The 24490-nt window shown below is 54.5% G+C and overlaps 1 protein-coding gene across 1 annotated transcript in view; it reads left to right on the forward strand.

Moving 5' to 3' along the window:
* Nucleotides 1-17693: 17693 nt before the first annotated feature.
* Nucleotides 17694-24490, forward strand: part of DCHS1 (dachsous cadherin-related 1) — a 38776-nt gene continuing 31979 nt past the window's right edge. The window contains exon 1 of the mRNA XM_029058123.2: nt 17694-19550. Within this exon, the coding sequence (XP_028913956.1) occupies nt 17715-19550 (1836 nt within the window). The 5' untranslated portion in view covers nt 17694-17714. The remainder of the gene's footprint in view (nt 19551-24490) is intronic.

The following is a 24490-nucleotide window of genomic DNA, read 5'->3' on the forward strand; positions in this document are numbered from 1 at the left end:
TTATAATTTAAAGAAGAAAAATTGCCAAACCCATTACATAAGAATAAAAGCATAGATGCATGTGATAAAAACAAAAGTAAGCAATGAATAAATAAATGAGTGGATGCACACTTCAGTACTTGTCCACTCATAAGGCTTCATTAATAGCATTACTTAATATTACTTCTGTATTGTTTATGATATTTGTTAAGTTCTTACTATGTGCCAGGCACTGTGCTAAGCACTGGGGTAGATACGAGCTAATCATGTTGGACACAGTCCATGTCCCACAGGGGCTCCCAGTCTTAATCCTTATTTTGCAGATTAGGTAGCTGAAGCACAAAAATGTTAAGTGATTTGCCCAAGGCCACACAGCAGACGAGTGGAGGAGTTGGGATTAGAACCCATGTCCTTCCAACACCCAGGCCCGTGCTCTATCCGATACACCACATTGTTTCTCTTGACTTCAGCTCTCACTTCTATGTAGATGAATCACAAATCTCTCCCTCTGGCTCTATCCTTCATATGTCCTGCAGTGCTGCATCTCCTCTTGCCTCCAGGACATCTCCATTTTGATGCCCTGCTAATGATAATAATAATCATGGTACTTGTTAAGCACTTACTTTGGGCCAGTACTGTTCTAAGTGCTGGGCTAGACTTGTCTTGCTTTATGCTGTCAAGTCATTTCCGACCCATAGTGACACCACGGACTCATCTCTCCCAGACGTCTCGCTCTCCATCTGCAATCGTTCTGGTAGTGGATCCATAGAGTTTTCCTGCAAAAAAATTTGAAGTAGTTTACCATTGCCGCCTGCTGCACGATAAACCCGAGTCTTCGCCCTCGACTCTCTCCCGTGCCACTGCTGCCTAGCATGGGTGAGTTTTGATTTGTAGCAGATCACCTTCCACTCTCTAGCCACTGCCCAAGTTAGAAATGGAATGGACAGGCCTCTGCTTGACTCTCCCTCCCATAGCTGAGACAGGTAGAGGACTGGAAACTCTCCAAGTGCCACCCTGAGAGTCAGGGTAGATAGTAGATACAAGTTAATCAGGTTGGACACAGTCCCTATCCTACCTGGGCTCACAATCTAAGTAGGAAGCAGGAGGACATAATCCCCATTTTACAAATGGGATAACAGATCCAGAAAAGTGAAGTGACTTACCCAAGGTCACACAGCAGGCATGTGTGTGGATTAGAACCCAGATTCTCGGGCTCCCTGGTCCGTGCTCTTTCTACTAGGCCATGCTGTGGCTAGCACCTCCAACTCAATTGTCTAAAACAGACCTCATCATCTTTCCCCCAAAACTTACTCCTCCCCCTAACTTTCTCATCTCAGTCAGTCAGTGGTATTTATTGAGCGCTTACTGTATGCAGAGCACTGTACTCTGCATTTGGGGTAGTACAAACTCCAGTTTATTCTTCATTCCGCTGCCCAGATCATCTTCCTACAGAAACGCTCTGGGTGTGTCACTCCCCTCCTCAAAAACCTCCAGTGGTTGCCTATCAACCTTCGCATGAAACAAAAACTCCTCACTCTTGGCGTCAAAGGTCTCCATCCCCTTGCCCTCTTCTACCTCACCTCCCTTCTTTCCTTCTACTGCCCACCCCGTACACTCTGCTCCTCTGCCGCCCACCTCCTCACGGTCCCCCATTCGCACCTGTCCCTCCGTCGACCCCAGCCCACATCCTACCACTGTCCTGGAATGCCCTCCCTCCTCACCTCCGCCAAACTAACTCTTTTCCCCTCTTCAAAGCCCTACTGAGAGCTCACCTCCTCCAAGAGGCCTTCCCAGACTAAACCCCCTTTTCCCTCTGTTTCCCCTACCCTTGCCCCTCCCCCTTCCCCCTTCGCCTCCCCTCAGCACTGTGCTCATTCGTATATATTATTTATTACCCTATTTATTTTGTTAATGAGATGTACATCCCCTTGATTCTATCTCGATAATGTTGTCTTTTTGTTTTGTTCTGTTTTGCTCTGCTGTCTCCCCCGTTAGGCTGTGAGCCCGTCATTGGGCAGGGATTGTCTCTATCTCTTGCCGAACTGTACATTCCAAATGCTTAGTACAGTGCTCTGCACATAGTAAGTGCTCAGTAAATACTATTGAATGAATGAATGAATGATAAACATAATCCCTACTCACAAGGACCTTACAGTCTACATCACCTTCCTCGCTGCTCCAGAAACCTACTTCAGTGTCATCCTTGACACCTTACTATCATTCAACTCTCACATTCTCCCTCTCTAGACTTTAAGCTCCTTGTGGGGCAGCAATGTATCCATTATATTGTTACATTGTCCTCTCCCAAGGATTTAGCCCAGTGCTCTGAATGCAGTAAGTACTCAATAAATATGAATGACTGACATTCAATCAATCAGCTACCATGTTGGTACAAGCTCCAGTCTTGCTATGGCTAGCCTCCTTGCTGGGCTCCGACCCTCCAGCCTTGCCCTGCCCCAAACTATACCCCACAGCAAGGATCATCTTCCTGAAGGGTTTTTCTTCAAACCCTCTCCTGGCTTCCTGTGTCTCTTCCCCTGCCCCCAGACTGTAAGCTCATTGTATCTACCAACTCTGCTTTATTGTACTTTCACAAGCCTTTGGTACTGTGCTCTGCATGCAGTAAACACTCAATAAATACCATTGATTGATTGATCAAACAAAAACGCCTCACAATCGGCTTCAAGCCTTCCCACCATATGGCTCTACTGCATCTATCTGCTCTCTTCACACTCTATTCCCCAACCTGTTCTCTTCATTCTTCCCAAGGCAACCTTCCTGCTTTATCATATGCTCAACTCTCCTGCTTCTGCCCCCTTGCTAACATTTTTGCCCAAGCTTGGACCTCTCTCCCTCTCTCCCATATCAGACATATCAGACAACTCACAGCCCTTCTGACTTCCAAAGCTCTCATAAAATCCTACCTCCCCATCAAGCTTATCCTGCTCCATTTCCCAGCATCCTGAATCATCCCCATCCCTTGAGACAATTCTAGCCCTTATGAACTTATTTACTCCCCTCTGCTGCGGCTACTAATATAATGATGATAATAATGACAACTGTGAGCCCCTTGTGGGATAGAGACGGTGTTTGACCTGACTATCCTGTGTTTATCCTACTCATTCAATCGTTCAATCGTATTTACCGAGTGCTTACTGTATGCAGAACACTGTACTAAACACTTGGGAGAGTACAATAAAACAATAAAGCGACACATTCCCTACCCTCAACGAGCTTGCAGTCTAGAGGGAAGACAGACATTAATACAAATTAATAAAATACAGATACGTATATAAGTGCTGGTGGGCTGGGAGGGGGAATGAATAAAGGGAGCAAGTCGAGGCAACGCAGAAGGGAGAGGGAGGAAAGGAAAGGAGGGCTTAGTCAGGGAAGGCCTCATGGAGGAGATTTGCCTTCAGTGAGGCTTTGATGTGGGGGAGAGTCGTTGTATATCTGATCTGAGGAGGGAGGGTACTCCAGGTGAGAGGTAGGATGTGGAAAAGGGTTTGAAGGAGAGATGGACGAGATCGAGGTACAGTGAGGTTAACATTACAACACTTGATTTTAGCAAAAAGGCCAAGAAGCTATTAGCATTTGAGAAGCAAAGTGTGGGCTGGGTTGTAGTAAGAAACTAACTCGATGAGCTAAGAGGGGGCAAGGTGATTGAGTGCTTCAAAGCCAATGGTGAGGAGTTTCTGTTTGATGTGGTGGTGGACAGGCTGGAGGTTCTGGAGGTTCTCAAAGAGGGGGGAAACATGTCCTGAATGTTTCTGTACAAAAATGATCCAGCAGCAGAGTGACGTATGGACTGAAGTGGGCAACGACTGGAGGCTGATGGAGTAATCGAGACAGGATAGAATGATTGGATTAATATGTAAGCAGTTTGAGTGGAGAGAAAAGGGTGGAGTTTAGAGATGTTATGAAGGTGGAACTGAGTATGTGGGTTGAATGAAATAATAATGGTATTTGTTAAGCACTTACTATTGTACCAAGCATTGTTTTAAGCGCTGGGGGAGATACAAGGTAATCAGGTTGTCCCACGTGGGGCTCACAGTCTAAATCCCCATTTTCCAGATGAGGTAACTGAGGCCCAGAGAAGTGAAGTGACTTGCCCAAAGTCACACAGCTGACAAGTGGCAAAGCCGGGATTAGAACCCATGACTTCTGACTCCCAAGCCTGGGCTCTTATCACTAAACCACGGCAGGAGTCAAGAATAACACCAAAGTGGAGCTTCTGAGACAAGAAGGATGGTGGTGCCTTCTACAGGGATGGAAAAGTAAGGGGGAGGGCAGGGTTTGGGTGAAAAGATAAGGAGTTCGGTTTTAGACATGTTAAGCTTGAGGTAATGGGAGGACATCCAGGTAGTGTTGGGTTGAAGGGAGGAGGAAATGCTAGACTGAAGAGAGGGAGACCGATCAGGGCTGGAGATGTAGATTTGGGTATCATCTGCATAGAGGTGGTAGTTCAAGCCAAGGGAGCGAATTCCTTAGCACAGGGTTTGGCACAGAGTAAGCGCTTAACAAGGTCACACAGCTGACAAGTGGCGGAGCTGGGATTATAAAGAAATCAGTACCAATAAATGAATTACAGATGTGAACACAAATGCTATGGGGCTGGGAGGGGGGAAGAACAAGGCAGAAGTGAAGGTGACACAGAAGGGAGTGGGAGAAGAGGAAAGGGGGGGGCTTAGACAGGGAAGATCTCTTAGAGGAGTTGTGCCTTCAATAAGGCTTTGAACAGGGGGGAGAGTAATTGTTTGTTGGATTTGAGGAGGGAGGACGTGGACTAGGGTTCAGAGGCGAGATAGGCGAGATCGGGGCACGTGAGAAAGTTTAAAGGACCAAAGTGGGCGGCTGGGTTGTAGTAGGAGAGAAGCGAGGTGTGATAGGAGGGAGCAGAGTGATTGAGTGCTTTAAAGGCAGTGGTGAGGAGTTTTTGTTTGATGCGGAGATGGATAGGCAACCACTGGAAGTTCTCGAGGAGCGGGGAAACATGTCCTGAATGTTTTTGTAGAAAAATGATCCAGGCAGCAGAGTGAAGTATGGTCATGTCCAAAACAGCTCCTTATCTTCCCTCCTAAACCCTGTCCTTTCCCGGACTTTCCTGTCACCGCAGATGGCACCACCATCCTTCCCGTCTCACAAGCCCATAACCTTGGCATTATCCTTGACTCCAATCTTTCATTCAACCCACATATCCAATCCGTCACCGAATCCTGTCAGTCTCACCTTCACAACATCGCTAAAATCCACCCTTTCCTCTCCATCCAAACCGCTACCACGTTAGTACCATCACTCATCCTACCCCGCTTATATTACTGCATCAGTCTTCTTTCCACCTCCCAACCTCCTGGCTCTCCCCACTCCAGTCCATACTTCACTCTGCTGCCTGCATTATCTTTCTACAGAAACGTTCAGAGCCTGCCATCTTCCTCCTCAAAAATTGACAGTGGTTGCCTATCCACCTCCGTATCAAACAAAACCTGTTCACCATTGGCTTTAAAACTCTCCATCACCTCGCCCCCTCCTACCTCACTTTGCTTCTCTCCTTCTACAACCCAGCCCACACACTCCGCTCCTCTGATGCTAACCTTCTCACTGTTTCTCGATCTCACCTGCCTCACCGCCGACCCCTGGCCCATGTCCTACCTCTGACCAGGAATGCCCTCTCTCCTCAAATCTACCAGACAATTACTCTCCCCACTTCAAAGGTACATCTCCTCTAAGAGACCTTCCCAGAGTGAATCCCACTTTTCCTCATCTCCCACTCCCTTCCTGACTCACTCCCTTTGCTCTTCCCGCCCCCCGCCACCCCGCAGCACTTATATATATATTTCTATAATTTCATTTATTTATAATGATGTCTGGTTACTTGTATTGATGTCTGTCTCTCCCCCTCCCCCTGTCCCCGTGAGCTCACTGTGAGCAAGGATTTTCTCTCTTTATTGCTGTATTGTACTTCCCCAAGTTCTTAGTACAGTGCTTTGTACACAGTAAACATTCAATACATATGATTGAATGAATGAATGAGTGAGTGAGTGAGTGAGTGAATGAATGAAGGAATGAAGGAATGAAGGAATGAAGGAATGACTGTAGTGGGGGGTGACAGGAGGCTGGGAGGTCAGCAAGGAGGCTGATGCAGTAATCTAAGAAGGATAGGATAAGTGACTGCATTAACATGGTAGCAGTTTGTTTGGAGAGGAAAGGGTGGATTTTAGTGATGTTGTGAAGGTGGGACTGAAAGGATTTAGTGATGGATTGAGAATGTGGGTTGGATGACAGAGAGAAGTCCAGGATAACACGAAGGTTACAGGCTTGTGAGACAGAAAGGATGGTGGTGCCATTTACAGTGATGGGAAAGTCACAGGGCGGACAGGATTTGGGTGGGAAGATAAGGAGCTCTGTTTTGGACATTTTCGGTTTGAGGTGATGAGAGAACATCCAAGTAGAGATGTCTTGAAGGCAAGAGGAAATGCAAGACTGCAGAGATGGTGAGAGATCAGGGCTGGAGATGTAGATCTGGGAGTCAGTTATTCCTCTTACCTCTCTCCCTGATGCTGCATGAGCCAGCTCATTCCCTCTCTCTGTCCACCTCCTCACAGCCCCCATGAGGACCGGAAGGGAAGGACCTGTTTGGTAGTGATCACCATCAAGGATTGAGGTGGGTAGGGAAAAAGTAAGAGAGGCCCAGCACCGAGGCCTGAAATTGTAATAGAAGGGAATGAGGTTAGATCCAAAAAATTTTGGCACACTGACAAATGGGGGTAGGGGGAGCCCAGGGGATCCCACCTGGAGAGATGAGGGTTGGCAGGGGGGGCAGAGAGGAAAGACATCCAGGATCCTCGTTTCATCCCAAGCAGGGACTGGAGGCAGTGGGAAGAGCCAGAAACGTAGGGTGGGCAGATCAGGAAACCGGTCCTGATGGGAATTTCCTTGAAATGTTTCCTGTTTGCCGACTCTGCCGCTGCTTCCTTGGGAGGGACTGATCGGGAGGTGCTGAGGGACGGGGAGGGGGAGACAAAGAAATGGAGGAAATCCGGACGCAGGAGCGCTTTCCCTTCACACCCCCCCGCAGCCCTGGCTCCCACGCGGCTCGGGTGCTGTGGATCCCGGGCGGGGCCTTCCCCGGGGGTGTCAGGCCTTCATGAGCAGGGAGGCTCAGGAGCCTGATCAGTATCAGGTGAGGAGTGTCAGCCTTCGGGACTCGGACTGCCCCAAATGGACCATAAACTCAGGCTTGGCCCTGCCTGACCTCACATAAAAGCAGAGGTCACTGGGGCACCTTAGGTTCTGACTCCCCGGGCTCAAGGATACCCAGGATGAGTCAGGGGGCATCCTGGGCCCGGGGTCTCATTGCCCTGCACTGGTTCTCCCCAACCAAGTCCACGGACCAAGAAGGTGACCCCCGCCCTGAGGGCTGGCTGGCCCCGAGGGCCCAAGAGGGGATGACTGTGGCCAGAGGGAGCAGGAGGGAGAGGAGTGAGGTGGTGGGCGGTAGCGTGTGGGACAGGAATCCTGAAGTAGGGAAGCAAGGGTTAGCAGAACCAGAGGGGAGAGATAAGAGCAGGAGGTGGTGAGATAGGGGCAGAAGGTACTGGGAGAGTCAGGCTGAGAGCGACCAAGACCAATAATAATAATAATAGTAATAATAATGATAATTGTTAAGCTCTTACTATGTGCCTAGCACCGTACTAAGAGAAGCAGCGTGGCTTAATGGAAAGAGACAGGCTTGGGAGTCAGAGGTTGTGGGTTCTAATCCCAGCTCCACCACTTGTCGGCTGTGTGACTTCGGGCAAGTCATTTAACTTCTCTGTGCCTCAGTTGCCTCATCTGGAAAATGGGGAAGTGACTAGCCCAAGGTCACACAGCAGACAAGTGGTGGAGGCAGGATTAGAACTCATGACCTTCTGTCTCCTAGTTCCTATGCCATCTCCTAGTCCCTATGCCATGCTGCCTTCAGGACCAAGGATAATCACCAGCCCCACACAATCTCTTTATGCCCCGCTTCTTCCCCCCACCCCTTCCAAGTCTGAACCACAGATGCAAGAAGGTGGGCAAGAGGTTGGAGGAAGTGTCCAAGTGCCCGGTCTGTACTGGCCGTGAGGCAGGAGCTGACCCCATCCCCTAGCTGTACAACCCCTTCCCCAAGGTCCTTGCAGGTTGTGAGCCACAAAGAGTTGGGGGATGGGACACACGGACTTGGGAGTCAGAGGTCATGGGTTCTAATCCCAGCTCTGCCACTTATCAGCTGGATGACTTTGAGCAGTAACTTAACTTCTCTGTGCCTCAGTTACCTCATCTGTAAAATGGGGATGAAGACTGTGAGCCCCGCGTGGGACCACCTGATTACCTAGTACCTACCCAGCGCTTAGAACAGTGCTTGGTACATAGTAAGGGCTTAACACATACCATCATCATCAACACCTTTCATTTAATGGGATTTATTGAGAGTTTACACATTCCCTGCACTCCTTGTTCTCCAAGGAGCCAGATGCGGACAGATGGACACACTGACCCTGGAAGACAGACTCACTGCCGGAGGCAGACGGAAAGATTGACTGTCGGACGGCAGCACCGAGATGCCCACACGGACGCACAAAAGAGATCGGCTCCTGACCCTCAAGCGTTGGGAGATAACCCAAGCCAAGCATCACTCGGCATCACTTATGAGAAGCAGCGTGGCCTAGTGGAAAGAGCCCGAGCTTGGGAGTCAGAGGTCACGGGTTCTAATCCCACCTTCGTCACTTGTCAGCTATGTGACCTTGGTCAAGTCACTTCGCTTCTCTGTGCTTCAGTTCCCTCGTCTGTCAAATGAGGATGAAGACTGTGAGCCCTACGTGGGATCACCTGCTTACCTTCTCTCTACCCCGGCGCTTAGAACGGTGCTTGGCACACAGTAAGCACTTAAACAAATATCAACATCATTATTATTATTAATTATTATCACTCTGCAAACCCGAAGAGGCATCCAGTCCATCCCCCAGCTGGGTTCTCCCCTGAAGGAGTCGAGCTGCCTGCCCGGCCTCGCCTCGACCTGTTCTCCGACTTCCCCACGTGCCTCATGGTGTTGGGAAGTTCCTCCTGGAGTCTTACCTCCTTCCCACCCGCTGCAGTTTCCACCCAGGATTTCTGCCCTCGTTGCCCGACGCCAACCAGCCCCGCAGTATGGCTCAGTGGAAAGACCCCGGGCTTGGGAGCCGGAGGTCATGGGTTCTCATCCCGGCTCCACCGTTTGTCAGCTGCGTGACTTTGGGCGAGTTACTTCTCTAGGCCTCAGATCCCTCATCTGTGGACTGAGGACTGTGAGCCCCACGGGGGACCACCTGATGACCTTGTATCCCCTCCCAGCGCTGAGAGCAGTGCTTGGCACAGAGTAAGCGCTTAACAAATACCATCATTATTATTATCATCCGGCTGCCCTGGGGGTCCTGGGACAGTGTCCTCCAGGACCCCAGTGGGTCCCCGGACCTTTCCCCATTCTTTCTCCCCATCCTCTCCCCCCTCTCCCCGTGTCTCCTCCCCCTGGTCCCCCTCGGGGTCTCCTCCGACCCCCCTCCTCCCCTCTGGGACCCCCAGGTCCTCCTCCGGACCCCCCCCCCCGACTCGGGGCTGCGGGTGCGGGTGCGGGGCCGGGGGGCGTCGTGGGGGAGGGGGCGGGGGGAGTCGGGTTTCAGGGGGAAGGAAGGGGGGCCCGGGGGGCGGCGGCGGCTGGAGGGAGGGAGGGACGGACGGAGGGAAGGAGGAGGAGGAGGAGGAGGGACGGAGGGAAAGAGGGACAGAGGGAAGGAGGGAGGCGGCGCCCGGGCGGGTCCGGAGAGGAGAAGGCGCCGCGGAAGGACTGGCCGAGGGACCGTGGAGACGCGGGTGGATGGATCGAGTGACCGTGGAGACGCGGGTGGACTGACTAAGGGACCGTGGAAACGCGGGTGGACTGCCCGAGGGACGGTGGAGACGTGGATGGACGGACGGGGGACGGTGGAGATGTGGGTGGACTGACCAAAGGACCGTGGAGACCCGAGTGGACGGACCGAGGGACCGTGGAGACACGTAAGGACTGACCGAGGGACGGTGGAAACGCGGACGGACTGACCAAAGGGCGGTGGAGACAAGGGTGGACTGACCAAGGGAAGGTGGAGACGCGAGTGGACGAACCGAGGGACGGTGGAGACGCGGACGGACTGTCCAAGGGACGGTGGAGACGCGGGTGGATGGATGAAGGGACCGTGGAGACGCGGACGGACTGACCAAGGGACGGCGGGGACGCGGGTGGACTGACCGAGGGACGGTGGAGAGGCCAACAGGGGGACAACGAGGAGGAGAAGAAGAAGGAGGAGGAGAAGGAGGAGGAGGCCCCTGCGGGGCGATGCTTGAAGCTCCTCTCCCCTCGGGCGCGGCCCCCGGGGGCGGATAACGGACCCCGGACCCCCCGGACCCCCCGGACCCTCCGGACCCCCGAGGCTCCGGCTCAACCAGGCGGCGGCGAGGTCAGTGCGGGGGTCTGCGGACCTCAAGGTCGCCCCTCCTCTCGTCTCCCCCAGTGTCCCCACCCACCCCCGGGCGACCCCCGGCCCGGGGACCCCATTCCCCGGGGCTGGGCCGGACCTTTGTTCTGCGGGAGAGACAATGGGGGAGAGAGGAGGGGGGCGAGGGTCAGTGGAGAATGAGTGAATATGTCTGGGTGCGTGCCAGGGAGAGTGTGTGCGAGCGTGTAGCTTTGTGTGTGCGCGCGGCCTCTGCGTGAAAAGGGGGGAGTGTGTCAGGGAGTTCGTGCGTGTGTGTGTGTGCCTTTGTGTGTACACGGCTTTGGACCGTGTCGGTGTGTGGGTTTGAGTGTCTGTGTGTCTGTGTGCGTGTTTGGTGGGAGTAACCGTGTCTGCGTGTGTGCGTGTAACAGTGTGCATCCATATATCAGGTTGGGTGTAAGGGTGTGAATGTGCGGGGGTCTCAAATAAGGGTGCATGCGGGGAGCGGGGGGCAGTGATATAGAAGAAGAAAAAGTCAGAGACACAGTTCAACAAAAAGGGGAAGAGGAAGAAGCAGAGAAAGAAGAGAACGAGGCAAAGGGAACCAGAGAGATGGGGAAACGGAGAGTCGAGGAGACATGAAAGGAGAGTCAGAGACAATCAATCTGTCAATCCATCGATCTGTAGCCCATGTCCTGGGATGCATCTGAGCCAGACACAGAAGCAGAGGAAAAGGCAGAGACGGGGGTGGAGGCAGAGACAGAGACAGAGATGTTGGCAGAGGCGGAGATCTAGGCGGAGGCAGAGACAGGGTAGAGCTGCGTAGCTTGCGCCGGGGATGCTCTCTTTGGGCGCCCATTCATGTCGGGGGTGGGGGTGGATGTGTCCCAGGGTGGAGGGTGGGTGGGTGTGGGTCACAGGTGAGGCTCTGTGAGTTGGGGGGCGAAGGGATGTTGCGGGCGAGTGGACAGGTCACCAGAGGCCTGTGTAGATGGACTGAGTGGTGCAAGGAGTGCTCAGTGAGTGCTCAGTGAGTGGCACAGTGAGTGCTCAGTAAGTGCTCAGTGAGGGGTGCAGTGGGCCTCAAAGGCCAGGGCCCGCTGCCTGCCCTCTCCCCCTCCACCTCCTGGGGTTGGGCCTCAGGTTAACCCCGTCATGGGACGCAGACAGACAGCACTGGCAGGAGATGGCCACGTTGGCCACCAAAACTACAACAACCCGACTAGTGACTGCCAAGAACCAAGGGCCACCTCTCCCTAAAGACTTGGGGGTTTGCAGCTGCCTAGGAAACCCCTGCCCTTCCTCCACACACACATACACTAAAACCCATACGCATAACAAGCTACACAATCACAAATACCTTCAGAACCACAGGAGTAAATCTTCAGGCAGGCAGATATGCATGCATGCGTGGACGCACATACACACACTCGTCGACAAGCACTGTCACACAGACACACCCACATAGATATGTAACACACAACCAGGCAGACATAATTCAGAAAACTGAAACACCACTAATCGTTCAAAGAGAAAGAAGACCCACAGAGAATGATCACGACAGAGAAGAAATGACGGTCCAGACACTCACATTAGAAGACACGCACACACACAGACACACGCACATCCCTATCATCTGTCTGGCCTCCCCCATCCTTAGCTCCCCTGTCTGCTCTGGACCAGTGAATCAGTGTCTCCCAAGTACTCCCTGCCTTTGACCAAGCTAAATCATTCCCCCCAACCAGTCGGTTGTATTTACTGAGCGCTTACTGTGTGCAGAGAAGTGTATTAAGCGCTTGGAAGAGTACAATGTAACAATAAACAGAGATATTCCCTACCCTCAATGAGCTTACGGTTCAGGAGCCACCCAAGCCCTCCCTTGCCTCAGTAGACCAGTCTTTTGCTGCTCTCCTAGCTAACCAGGGCTGGGCTCTGAAGGGCCAGAGCCCCCAGCTTGCCTGATTCTCCTGTCCCCACCCCTCTTTCCACCTCATGGCTAGCTGATCCCCCCTCTGACTGGAGGACTGTGACCTATTCCCTTGGAGACAGGAATCAACCAGGATTGACCCTTCACCTCCATGGAGCTGCTTTCACTGAGGGGACACCAGGGTTCATTGTCACCCTTGGACCTCCCCTGTCAGTCACCTGGATGTTGAGCACCTAATGCAATGGTTGGCACATAGTAAGCGCTTAACGAATATCATAAGAATATATTGAGACAGAGGGGAGGGATTCAGAAAGACAGAGAGAAAGAGTCAGAAACAGTAGAGCAGAGAGAACATGTGGGGTCAATGAGAAAATGGGATTCTGGGAGGAAGCAAAACTCTCAGAGATCCACAAAGGCAGGATGGTCAGAGTGGACCTCGTACCAAGCCTGAGTCCTAAGAAAGTTACTGACCTTGGAGTAGGGGGCGAGGGTGGAAAGGGCGGGGGGATGACAGAAGCTTGGCAGGGAGAGGCTGCTGGGTCTTGGTCAGAGGGACGGTTAGGAAAGGACAGAGCCCATATCAGGACAAGGTCAGAGGGGCAGGAGCTGAGAAAAGAGAAGGCTAAGGGTAGGAAGGGCAGTTAGTGCCCACTGAGTTGAGAGCTGTGGCTGTCATTTCCCTCCCTGTGGTCAGGATGGACCCAGGCCCCTTTTCCCCATAATCACCCCCACCGCTTTCTTCCCAAGAGTTTGGGTCAGAATTAGACTGGGAAGTGATCCCCCTTGTGGGGCAGGGGGAGAGGGTCCAGCCTAGTCTGGTTCCCTAGACCCGAGTGTCCACCGAGCCAACGGTCCTTGAGACTGGTGTCCCCCAGACCCAACACAGACCCAGCCTTCCTGCAGGTTTCGGGACCACCCGATGGTTGGTCTGAGGGTCAACCAGACCCCAATCCAGACCCCGGGAGAGTCCGGGCACATCCAAGCTGACCGGTTGCCCCTACATCCTGATACCTACCCCTCTAACCATTCTCTCAGTGCTCCCAGGAGCCCTGTTACTTCCATCCTGGAGAGTGAAGACCAGAGAAGGTGTTGGGGAGAGCCTCTCTCTCCCAGGTCCTTCCTACCCAAGCTTGTGCACCTTTGTAACTCAAGATTGTCAATCAGCCCATTGGTCCATCAACTTTCCTCACCAAATGTCCAGACAGTCCAGGTCTGAATGCAGAGCTCGTGCTTTGCTCTCAGATCCTCATCAGGCCTAGACTGCCTGCTCCTCTGGGTCTCTGGGTGACTATACCTCCCTACCTGGTGCCTCATCTGCGTATGAACCTTGAACTCCATTGACCCTCCATCCCCCTGTGTGTCCTCCATCTCTCTCTGGGGCTGATGAATTCATTCCCCCAGGGGACTGCTTCCACCAGCACCACCATCTCCCTCCCTGCCTGTCTGCCCCACCCTGTGGAGAAGCAGCATGGTGTAGTGGGTAGAGCACGGGCCTGGGAGTCAGAAGGTCATGGGTTCTAATTCTGGCTCTGCCACTTAGCTGCTGCTTAGGCAAGTCTCTTCTCTTCTCCATGCCTCATTACCTCATCTGTAAAACGACGATTTAGACCATGAGCCCTATGTGGGACAGCGACTGCATCCAACCTGATTTGCTTGTATCCATCCCAGTGCTTAGTACAGGGCCTTATTTTTTTAAGTAAGTGCTTAAAAAATACCATAATTATTATTATATGTAGTGTGCAAGCAGAAACAAGCTGCCTGCACCGGCATCCCCTGCCAGAGAGACCTGCAGAGCCAGGGGGCAGATGGGGTGGCCCTGCAGCTGAAGAGAGTGCATTTAGACTTTGGACGTAAAGACCTCCCTGACCCTGGGGAAGTTGGTGGAAACCCAGGGAACGGGATAATGGGTTTTCCTTCCCAGGAGCAGTCTGTCCAGGAACCACTAGCTGGGGTCAGACAGGGAAGGCAGAGACATCTCTATCCCTTGGGGGGGGGGGGGGGGGGTCTGTAGGAATCAGAGATTCTTACACCCACCCCCTCCACCCCCGACTCCCCAGCCATGCTAACCAGCTCCTCCAGCCTCCTGGGTGGAGAGAAAGAGAGAGTGCCTGTAAGAGGGCTGGGGGAGCTAAGCAGTGAGTGTGGAGTGGTGGTGACTTTTGAAATCCCCTAAAGCCCCCTGACGATGGACCACCCCCGGCCCTCCATCCCCCTGCTCCGCCCACCCCCCCCACCACTCTTTTTGACTCCCTCCTTCCCCCACACCAGTCTGTCCTTGCATCTTGTCCTTGGAGACCCTCCCCTACTCGCCCCTTCTTCCTTCATTTTCTCCTCTTCTTTCCTCCTCCATCTCCCCTCTTCTGTCTCCCCCGACCCCTCCTGCCCCAACCACTTCCCTTGGTCTCCTCAACCTTCTCTCCCCCTACCCCAAACCCCCAGAAGGGTCTACTCCAGGCTCCGCCATCCCCTCCATCCCCCTGCTTTCATCCTGTCTGGTTTGGGGTGGCGGGGGGGAAAAGGGGGCCGCCAGGCTCCTGCACACCCCTCCTCCTGCAGCCGCCACTGCTGCTGCTTCTCCTCCTCCTCCTCCTCCTCCCAACTCCTCTTTGTCCTCTCTGGGCTGTTCCACCACTTAGCTTCACTCTCTCCTCCTCCTCTGGGCTCCGCTCTTCTGCTCTGCTCTCCCTCCTTTCCCCTCTGTGCCCCATCTCTCCTCTCCCCCTTCATCTGTCTCCTCCTTCTCCCCTCCCTCCTCTTTCTCTCTGTCTGTCTCTCTCATTCTGGCTCTCTCGCCCTCTCTCCTCTCCCCGTCTTCCCTTTGTCCCGTGCCCGCTCCCCGGTTTGGGCGGCCAGGCCGCAGAGAGACCAGGCCGTGGGTCCGCAACAGAGGGAGGCTGCAGTCGGGGGTCCTGGAGGCCCCTCTATGACCCCAGCCAGGTCCGACCCTCTCCAGATTCCACCGAGTAAAGCGGGTGGGGGACTGGGGACCCCCTCCCCGCCCCCTTCCATCCTGGGGGTCCAGGGAGGGAGGGAGGCCGCGATGGCTTGGGTTGGAACTGGGAGCAGCGAGGGGCGGTGGGCTTTGTGGCCTAGTGGTGGGTGGGTGTGTGTGTTTAGGGGGTGGGGGGGTGGGCTAGTGGAGAAGGGGGTTTGCTGTATAATGAGGTAACGGGCCGGCGGGGCGGGGCGGGGCAGGAGGAGCGGAGTTGGATCGGGTTACAGGCCCAGCCGATCCAGCCCGCCCCAGCCCGCCAGGCTCTTAATGGGAACCAGCTGTCGGGATACCGCGGAGGCCCGGATACTGGCGCGGGGGGAGGGGGCGAGGGGAGGGGAGACGAGGAATTGGGGAGGGGGGGAGCGGTGCGGAGGAAAGAGTCCAGGATGGGAGACACGAGGCTGGGGGAGGAGGCGGCCATCAGACTTTGGGTTGGGGGCGCGGGGCCTAGAAGCGCGTGGAAAAAATTCTGGGATGGGGAGAGAAGGGATAGAGAAAACAGGCCCATCCCATCTGCTCCTCCGCCTTTCCCCACCTACCCCCTTCAGCTCTCCTTCACCGCCCCCCACTCTAAAGTCGGCCCCCCTCCCCCCGCCTTTCCCTTTCCCCCCCTTCCAAACCCCATCTACAACCCCCAGCGAAGAATCCCCTTCCATTTCTTCCTTCCATTTCATTCATCCGTCCCCAGCCGGTATTTCCCGGGCTGCGGGACCGGCCAAGATCCGGGAGCGTGGCCGAGCCCAGCTGGCCGCCCCGGACGCCCCGTGGGACCCAGAGGTTACAGCTGCAACCGCTAGCCCGACTGACCTCTGACCCGGCCCCCACAGCCGCGCGCGCGGATGTATGTGAAAGAGTGTGTGTGTGTGTGTGTCTGTGTGTATGTGAGAGAGAGAGGGAGAGTGTGTGTCTGCGACTGTATGCGTGGGTGTGAGGCTGTGTGGGTGTACATTAGTGCCTGTATGCACTGAAAGCATCAGGGAGGGTGTTTTCAGTGTGCATAGGCCTGTAGTAGTATGTCTGCGGGGTGTAGGTGTGTGTGTGTTTGTGTGCGCATCTGTGTGTGTTGTAGTCTGGGGTGGGGGTGAAGGCATAGGGTCTGTGGGCTATCTGCGTGGGAGTGTCTATCCATCTGTGTACTCGGGTGAAGGGGTGTATCGCTGTATGATTGCAGCCGAATGTGTGTTTCTGAGTGTCTGGGAGGTGTGTGTGATGGTGGGGAGCCCGGGGGTTGTACTTCAGTGTCTGGGTGTGTCTCGGTCTCTAGTGGCGTTCGGGGGCTGAGTTGGGGTGCCGGGGCTCCTTGGTTTCGGCTCAGGCCTGGAGCTGTTTCTTTAGCAGAGACCCCCGGCCCGTCCCCCCCGCAGCTCCTCCAGGTTCCCGGCTGCTCCGGTGCCTGGGTCCGCAGCCTCCCAGGGAGGGCGGGTGGCCGTCCGGCCGGCCCACGGTGTCCGGCCTAGCGAGCAGTGCTCTCTCCTGGACCAGCTGGCAGCTAGAGCCGGCCGAGGGTGGCTGGGAGAGTCTCAGGATTCCTCAGCCCTCTTCTCTCCCAAATAGACCCTCCTCCCTCGAATATCAATCTTCCTCCCTCCTCCTCTTTCAACCCTTCCCCCTCCCATATCAACCCTCCCCTATCAACCTTCTGCCCTCCCAAATCAACCCTCCTCCCTCCTACATCAACCCACTCATCCCTCCCATATCAATCCTCCTACCTCCCTCCCATATCATTCCTCCTATATCAACTCTCCCAAATCAACTTTCCCCCTCCCATATCAACCCTCCCCCATCCTGCATCAACCCCCCATCCCTTCCATATCAGCTCTCCCCCCTTCCATATCACCCCAGCTCCCTCCCATATCAACCTTCACAAATCAACCCTCCTCCCTCCCATATCAGCCCTCTCCCATTCCATATCAGGCCTCCCCCCTTCCATATCAAGAGTCCCCCCTCCGATATCAGCCCTCCCCCCCTTCCATATCAACGAACCAACCCTCCTCCCTCCCACATCAACCGTCCTCCCATAACAGCCCTCCGCCTCTCCTATATTAGGCCTCCCCCCTCCCATATCAACCCACCTCCCTACCAAATCGACCCTCCCAAATCAACCCTCATCCCTCTCATATCAACCGTCCCCCCCGCCATGAACCCACCTCCCTCCCATATCGACCATCTCATATCACCCAGCCCCAACCCCGCTCCGGTCCTCGGCCCATCTACCCCAGGATGGCCTGGGGGGCAGGGAGATGGGGGTAAGGATGAAGGGGTCTCGGTTCCCCCCATGCCCCCTTGACTCCCGCCCCCCTTCTCCTCTCCGCATTCCACCCAGGATCAGTCGGGGCCCGGCTGGCCGGCCATGGCAGGGACCAAGGTCCGGGCGACCCCGACCCCGGACCATCAGCTGACCGTGGGAAGGCCCGGGGTCCCGACGGTTCCCCAGAGGCCGCCGCTGCCCCTGATGCTGTTTCTGCTGCTGCTGCCGCTCCCGGGGCCCGGTGGCCTGGCGGAGGCGGGGGTGACCCCTGGCCGGCTGGACCTGCAGATCGACGAGGAGCAGCCGGCCGGGACGCTGATCGGAGACATCAGCGCCGGACTCCCTCCGGGCACCACGGCCCACATGTACTTCATCTCGGCCCAGGAGGGCAGCGGGGTGAGCTCGGACCTGGCCATCGACGAGCACAGCGGGGCGGTCCGCACCGCCCGCGTCCTGGACCGGGAGCGGCGCGACCGCTACGGCTTCATCGCCGTGACCCCCGAGGGGGTGACGGTGGAGGTCAGCGTGCGGGTCAACGACATCAACGACCACGCGCCGGCCTTCCCCCGGGCCCGCGCCACACTGGAGGTGCCCGAGCATTCGCCCCCGGGCCGCCGGTTCCCGCTGGAGCCGGCCCGCGACCCCGACGGCGGCCGGCTGGGCACGCAGGGCTACGGGCTGACCGGGGAGGGCGCGGGCGACGCCTTCCGGCTGGACACCCGGCACGGCCCCGATGGGCAGCTCTGCCCCGAGCTGGTAGTCAGCGGTGTGCTGGACCGTGAGAACCGCTCCCGCTACACGCTGGTCCTGGAGGCCTTCGACGGTGGTGCCCCGCCACGCCGGGCGCAGGCCGTGCTGGACGTGACCCTGCTGGACATCAACGACCACGCGCCGGCCTTCAACCAGAGCCGCTACCAGACGGTGGTGTCCGAGAGCCTGGCCCCGGGCAGCCCGGTGCTGCAGGTCTTCGCCACCGACGCGGACGAGGGCGAGAACGGGGCCGTGCTGTACGAGATCAACAGGCGCCAGAGCGATGCGGAAGGTTTCTTCGCCATTGACCCGCGGACGGGCCTGATCCGGCTGCAGCGCGGGCTGGACTTTGAGCAGCGCCGGGTGCACGAGTTGGTGGTGCAGGCCCGCGACGGCGGCGTCCACCCCGAGGTCAGCACGGCCTTCGTCTCCGTCCACGTGCGCGACTCCAACGACAACCAGCCCACCATGACCATTATCTTCCTGAGCGAGGACGGCTCGCCCCGGGTGTCCGAGGGGGCCCAGCCGGGCCAGTACGTGGCCCGCATCTCCGTGTCCGACCCCGACTACGGCGAGTACGCCCACGTCAACGTCTCCCTGGAGGGCGGCGAGGGCCAGTTCGCCCTGACCACCAAGGACAGCGTCATCTACCTCATCTGCGTGGCCCGCCGGCTGGACCGCGAGGAGAGGGACTCCTACGCCCTCCGGGTCACGGCCACAGACGCCGGGTCGCCGCCGCTCAGGGCCGAGTCAGCCTTCGTCCTGCGGGTCACCGATGTCAACGACAACCCGCCGGCCTTCGACCGGCCGCTCTACCAGCCCGATCCGCTGCCTGAGGTCGTCTACCCGGGCAGCTTTGTCCTGCAGGTCACCGCCCGGGACCGCGACCAGGGCCCCAATGGCGAGGTCACCTACAGCCTGCTGCCCTCGCCGGACACCCACGCCCACTGGTTCTCCATCGACCCGGCCAGCGGCATCATCACCACCGCCACCCCTCTGGACTACGAGCTGGACCCAGAGCCCCAGCTGACGGTGCTGGCCACGGACGGCGGCCGCCCGGCCCTCTCTTCCACGGCCGTGGTCAGAGTGGCCCTGCAGGACGTCAATGACAACGAGCCCGTCTTCCAGAGGAATTTCTACAACGCCTCGCTGCCCGAGAGCACCCCCAGGGGGACCTGCTTCCTCCAGGTGACCTTGGGAGACCGGGACTGGGGCGGGGAGGGAGGTCGAGGGGGGGCTGGAGGACCACTGAGGAGGGTGGGCTGGGTGGGTGCTTCATGGGAGAAGATCTAGGTCTTCTCCTCACATGACAGAAGTGGTCCAGTGGACTCCCACCAGGTATCCCCTGCTGAAAGGCTGGGGGCGGCCCTGGCGCCCCTTCCCCAGTCTGGGTTTGGGGAACCTACACAGTTGGGATCAGGGACTCTGTGGGGCTGTACTGGCCCAGAGAGATGGTCCAGGTCCACTGGCTGATCCCCGGGAGCTGGAGAACGAGCATCAGCCGAGGGCCCGGGTTCTCTGGGGTCGGGAGAGCGATGGGTGGGTCAACCCTGAAGGGAGACCAACTTCCCAGATGGGAAACGGAGGACCGAGCCCGAGAGTAGGTGAATGGGATCTCCTCGAAGACTAGGCCCCGCTCTTGTCTGAAACAATCGCGACTGGGGTGACCGAGTACAGAAGACTGCTCTGAAACAAGTCCCAAGAAGGAGAGGAGCTGAAAATCGAAACAAGAACAATAGGACATAGGCCTTGCCCTCAGGAGACTGAGAGCCAAGTGGGGGAGACAGAACATAAACACACACACACGCTGAGCACTAGGAGAGAAAGGGAGAAGACAGGTCTTTAATGTTCTTTAACGGGAGAGACAAGACAGACACACAAACCACAATCAGACAAGAAGTATAAAACTTCTATAAAACAACAAAGAACAGGACTGGAAACCCGAAATTTTACAGAGACAGACAGAAGTTCTGGGCTAGCAGGAGATATTGACACGACCGGGATTGATGCAGGGGAGTATAATCTAGGGAGGCTTCATGCAAGATTTTCACCCACAACCTTGGCATTATCTTCGATTCTTTTCTCTCCTTCAACCTGCATATTCAGTCAGTCACCAATTCTTGTCAGTTCACATCTCTAGAATCCACATCTTCCTCTCCATCCAAACTATTACAAGGTGATCCAAGCACTTGTCATATTTTCCCTCAACTACTGCATCAGCCTCCTCTCGGGACTCCCTGCCTCCATGCATCTCCCCACTCCAGTCCGACACTTCACTCTGCTGCCTGGGGCATTTTTCTAAAACCTTACTCTGTGCACAATTCCCCACTTTTTGAACACCTCCAGTGGTTGCCCATCCTTCTCTGCAATAAATGGAAACTACTCACCATTAACTTTAAGGCACTCAGTCAGTTTTTTCCCTCCTCCCTATCCTCACTCCTCGCTCACTAAAACCCAGCCTGAGTATTTCACTCCTTTAATACCAACGTAATATTGCTCCTGCCCTCCCTCCTGCCTGGAACTCCCTCTCCCTTTGTATTTGACAAACCAGCAGTGTCCGTATCTTCAAAGCCCTACTAGAATCATCTTTTTATGGTATTTGTTAAGCACTTACTATGTGCCAGGCACTGTACTAAGCACTGGGGTGAATAGAAGCTAATGAGATTGGACACAGTCCATGTCCCACGTGGGGTTCACCGTCTTAATCTTCATTTTACAGATGAGGTAACTGAGGCACAGAGAAGTTAGGTGACTTGTCCAAGGTCACACAGCAAACAAGTGGAGGAGCCCACATTAAAACCCAGTTCCTTCTGACTCTCAGGCCCATGCTCTATCCACTAGCCCACACTTCTTCTCCAGGAAGCCTTCCCTCACTAACCTCTCAGCTCTCCACTCTATTCCCCCTCCCCTCTGCATCACTTAAGAATGTGGATCCATACCCACAGAACTCTTCATTATTCACCCCACCCCCACAGTATTTATGTACACATCTTTATATTCTTTGGCTTCCTCTGTCTGAATTTATGTTGCCGTCTTCTCCCCGACTAGGTTGTAATCTCACTGAGGGCAAGATCGTATCTATCAACTCCACTGCCCTCTCAATAAATGCCGTTGATTGATTTGATTTTTAGGCAAGCTTCGAAATAGGGAGAGAGCTCCAGAATGACTCCGAGGTTAGAATGTCAGGGTGGTTCAGTGGTGCTTTTGTCTGGGTTGCATTCATTCATTCAATCGAATTTATTGAGCACTTACTGTGTGCAGAGCACTGTACTAAGCACTTGGAAAGTAAAATTCGGCAGTAGAGATAATTCCTACCCAACTATAGGCTGAGATAGAGAGTTTAGGAAGAGAGAAGGACTGGGAGAGCAGGAGAGGCATATTTTTATGGTATTTGTTGAGTGCTTATTATGAGTCAAACACTCTTCTAAGCGCTGGGATAGATACAAGCTAATCAGGTTGGACACAGTCCCTCTCCCACATAGGGCTCACATCTTAATACCCCTTTTAAACAGCGGCATAGAGAAGCGAAGTGACTTGCCCAAAGTCACACAGAAGACAAGCGGTAAAGCCGGGAATAGAACCCAGGGCCTTCTGACTCGCTTGGTCTATCCACTAGGGCATGCTGAAGTGGAAGGAAATGCTGGCGGAAGAGCCGATCGGAAGTCAGGGCCGGGTAGGGAGATTTGACAGTGACCTGTACAATGGTGGCTGCTAAATCAGGTCCAGAGGTGACCTCTTTGAGAAGAAGATGAGCAAAGAACCCCAGAATGGACCCTTGAGGGATGGATGCTCAGAGCATAGGAGTGAGGTACCAGGACAGAAGCCAGAAAAAGAGTGGGCACAGAGGAAGGAAGAAATCTGAGTGAAACTGAGGAGAGTGTTTATGGGGAGGGATTGTGCCTGCCAACTCTGTTGAATTGTGTTCTTCCAAGCGCTTAGTACAGTGCTCTGCACATAAAAAGCACTCAATAAATACCATTGATAATGATGGTGCCAGAGGCAGCAAAGGGGACAAAAAAGTTTAGCCTAGAGGGAAGAGCAGTGTGGCCCGAGGCTCAGGAGACCCTGCTTCTATTCACAGCTCTGTCTCATGTCTGCTGTGTGACCTTGGGCAAGACACTCAAATTCCCTGGGCCTGGTTCCTTTTGGGTAAAAGGACAGTGAAAAGAGAAGAATCCTAGTTATAAAGGGTTGAAGGGAGAGGTGGCAGAGAGGAAATAGAGACCGTAAATGAGGGAAGACCGCATTCTTGGGTTTAGACATAAAAGGGAGGCTAATTGGAAGTTAGCTCGAGAGAGCGGTGGGAACAAAAGCTTGGGGGTTTTTTGTTTTGTTTTGTGTTGTTTTTACCGAGTGGAGGTAAGCCAGGACAAGTCAGACACCAAGAAAATCCCCATCCTTCTGGACATAGAGTAAGGACAGGAATGAGTTGAGAAGAAGAAATGGATCACATATGGTGGTGGTGTTTGAAGAGTGAAGGCCCCAGCTCTCAGGGAGAGCTTCTTGGAGGAGGTGGCTTTGAGTTGTGCTACAAGAGAGGAAAAGGAGGCAATCTCTGACCTAAAGAGAGCATCATCCTGACGCTCCTTTGCGAGTGTCCCTACAAAAATGCAGTTTGCCTGAGCCAGAAAAGGAAAACTGGTGGAGAGAAGAGGGTGAGAATCAGCCTGACTTAGCCCATAGAGCACGGGCCTGGGAATCAGAAAAACCTGGGTTTTAATCCCGGCTCCACGGTCGTCTGCTGTGTGATCTTGGATAAGTCATTTAATTTCTCGGTACTTCGGTTACCTTGTCTGTAAAATGGGGGATTAAGACTGTGAACCCCATATGGCACATGGACTGTGTCCAACCCAATCATCTTGTATCTACCCCAGAGCTCAGAACAGTGAGCATAGTAAGCACTTCACAGGTACCATTGAAAAAAGAGGGTTAGAATTTAAGCAGTTGGCCTGAAGAGTTCCCAGGAGGGCCGGGGAGGTGGGCTCGAGCCAGGAGTCCCTGGAGTCAATCTCCTCACCTTTGCATCGCCCTCAGCCGATCCCACCAAGGCTGGCTAAGGTTGGTCTTCTTCACAAAGCCCTTAGTCAGAGGACTGGGTGGTAGGTTTCTTCTCTGACTTTGGAGACGAAGGATCTGCCCAAGATTTCCCCAAGGTTCTCTCAGTTCCCACCCGCTGGGACTGCCTCTGGGGCAGCCGGAAAATGGATCGGGGCCCTGCTCTGCTCCCACAGGCAACTCCGTGCCGGGATGGGTAGTCCCTGCTCTACTCCAAGCAGGCATCTCGGATCTGGGCCGGGACATCCCCACTCTGCCTCCACAAGTATTTCCTCCGCCCTGCCTCCCACCACTCTTCTACCATGTCAACACATAGACTAGTCGTTCATCCATTCACTTATTGTTATTATTGTTAAAAATAATAATAATAGTGGTATTTGTTAAGAGCTTACTATGTGCCAGACCCTTGACTAAGCGCTGGGGTAGATACAAGCAAATTGGGTTGGACCCAGTCTCTGTCCCACACGGAGCTCACACTGAGCACTTATTCACTGTGTGCAAAGAACTGGACTAAACGCTTTGGAGGGTAAAATATAACAATAAACAGACACATTCCCTGCCCACAACAAGCTTAGCCCCAGTGAGCCCGTCCAGCCACCAGAAAGGGAAGGGGTAAACGGAATCCATGGTGTAAAGCAATTGAACCCTATTTGCTAAGAAGCTGTTTGGTCTAGTAGAGACAACACAGGAATGAGAGTCAGGAGGCCTGCCAATCAATGGCATTTAATAATAATGTTGGTATTTGTTAAGCGCTTACTATGTGCCAAGCACTGTTCTAAGCGCTGGGGTAGATACAAGGTAATCAGGTTGTCCCACGTAGGGCTCACAGTCTTCATCCCCAGTTTACAGATGAGGTAACTGAGGTACAGAGAAGTGAAGTGACTTGCCCAGGGTCACAAAGCTGACAAGTGACGGAGCCAGGATTAGAACCCATGACCTCTGACTCCCAAGCCCATGCTTTTCCCACTGAGTCACGCTGCTTCTCATACTGAGCATATACTGTGAACAGAGTACCAAGTGCTTGGGAGAGTACAGTAGAGAGTGTAGGTATGATGCCTGACTGTTTCTAATCC

Source organism: Ornithorhynchus anatinus, chromosome 2, assembly GCF_004115215.2.
Source record: "Ornithorhynchus anatinus isolate Pmale09 chromosome 2, mOrnAna1.pri.v4, whole genome shotgun sequence".
NCBI classification, from domain to species: Eukaryota; Metazoa; Chordata; class Mammalia; order Monotremata; family Ornithorhynchidae; genus Ornithorhynchus; species Ornithorhynchus anatinus.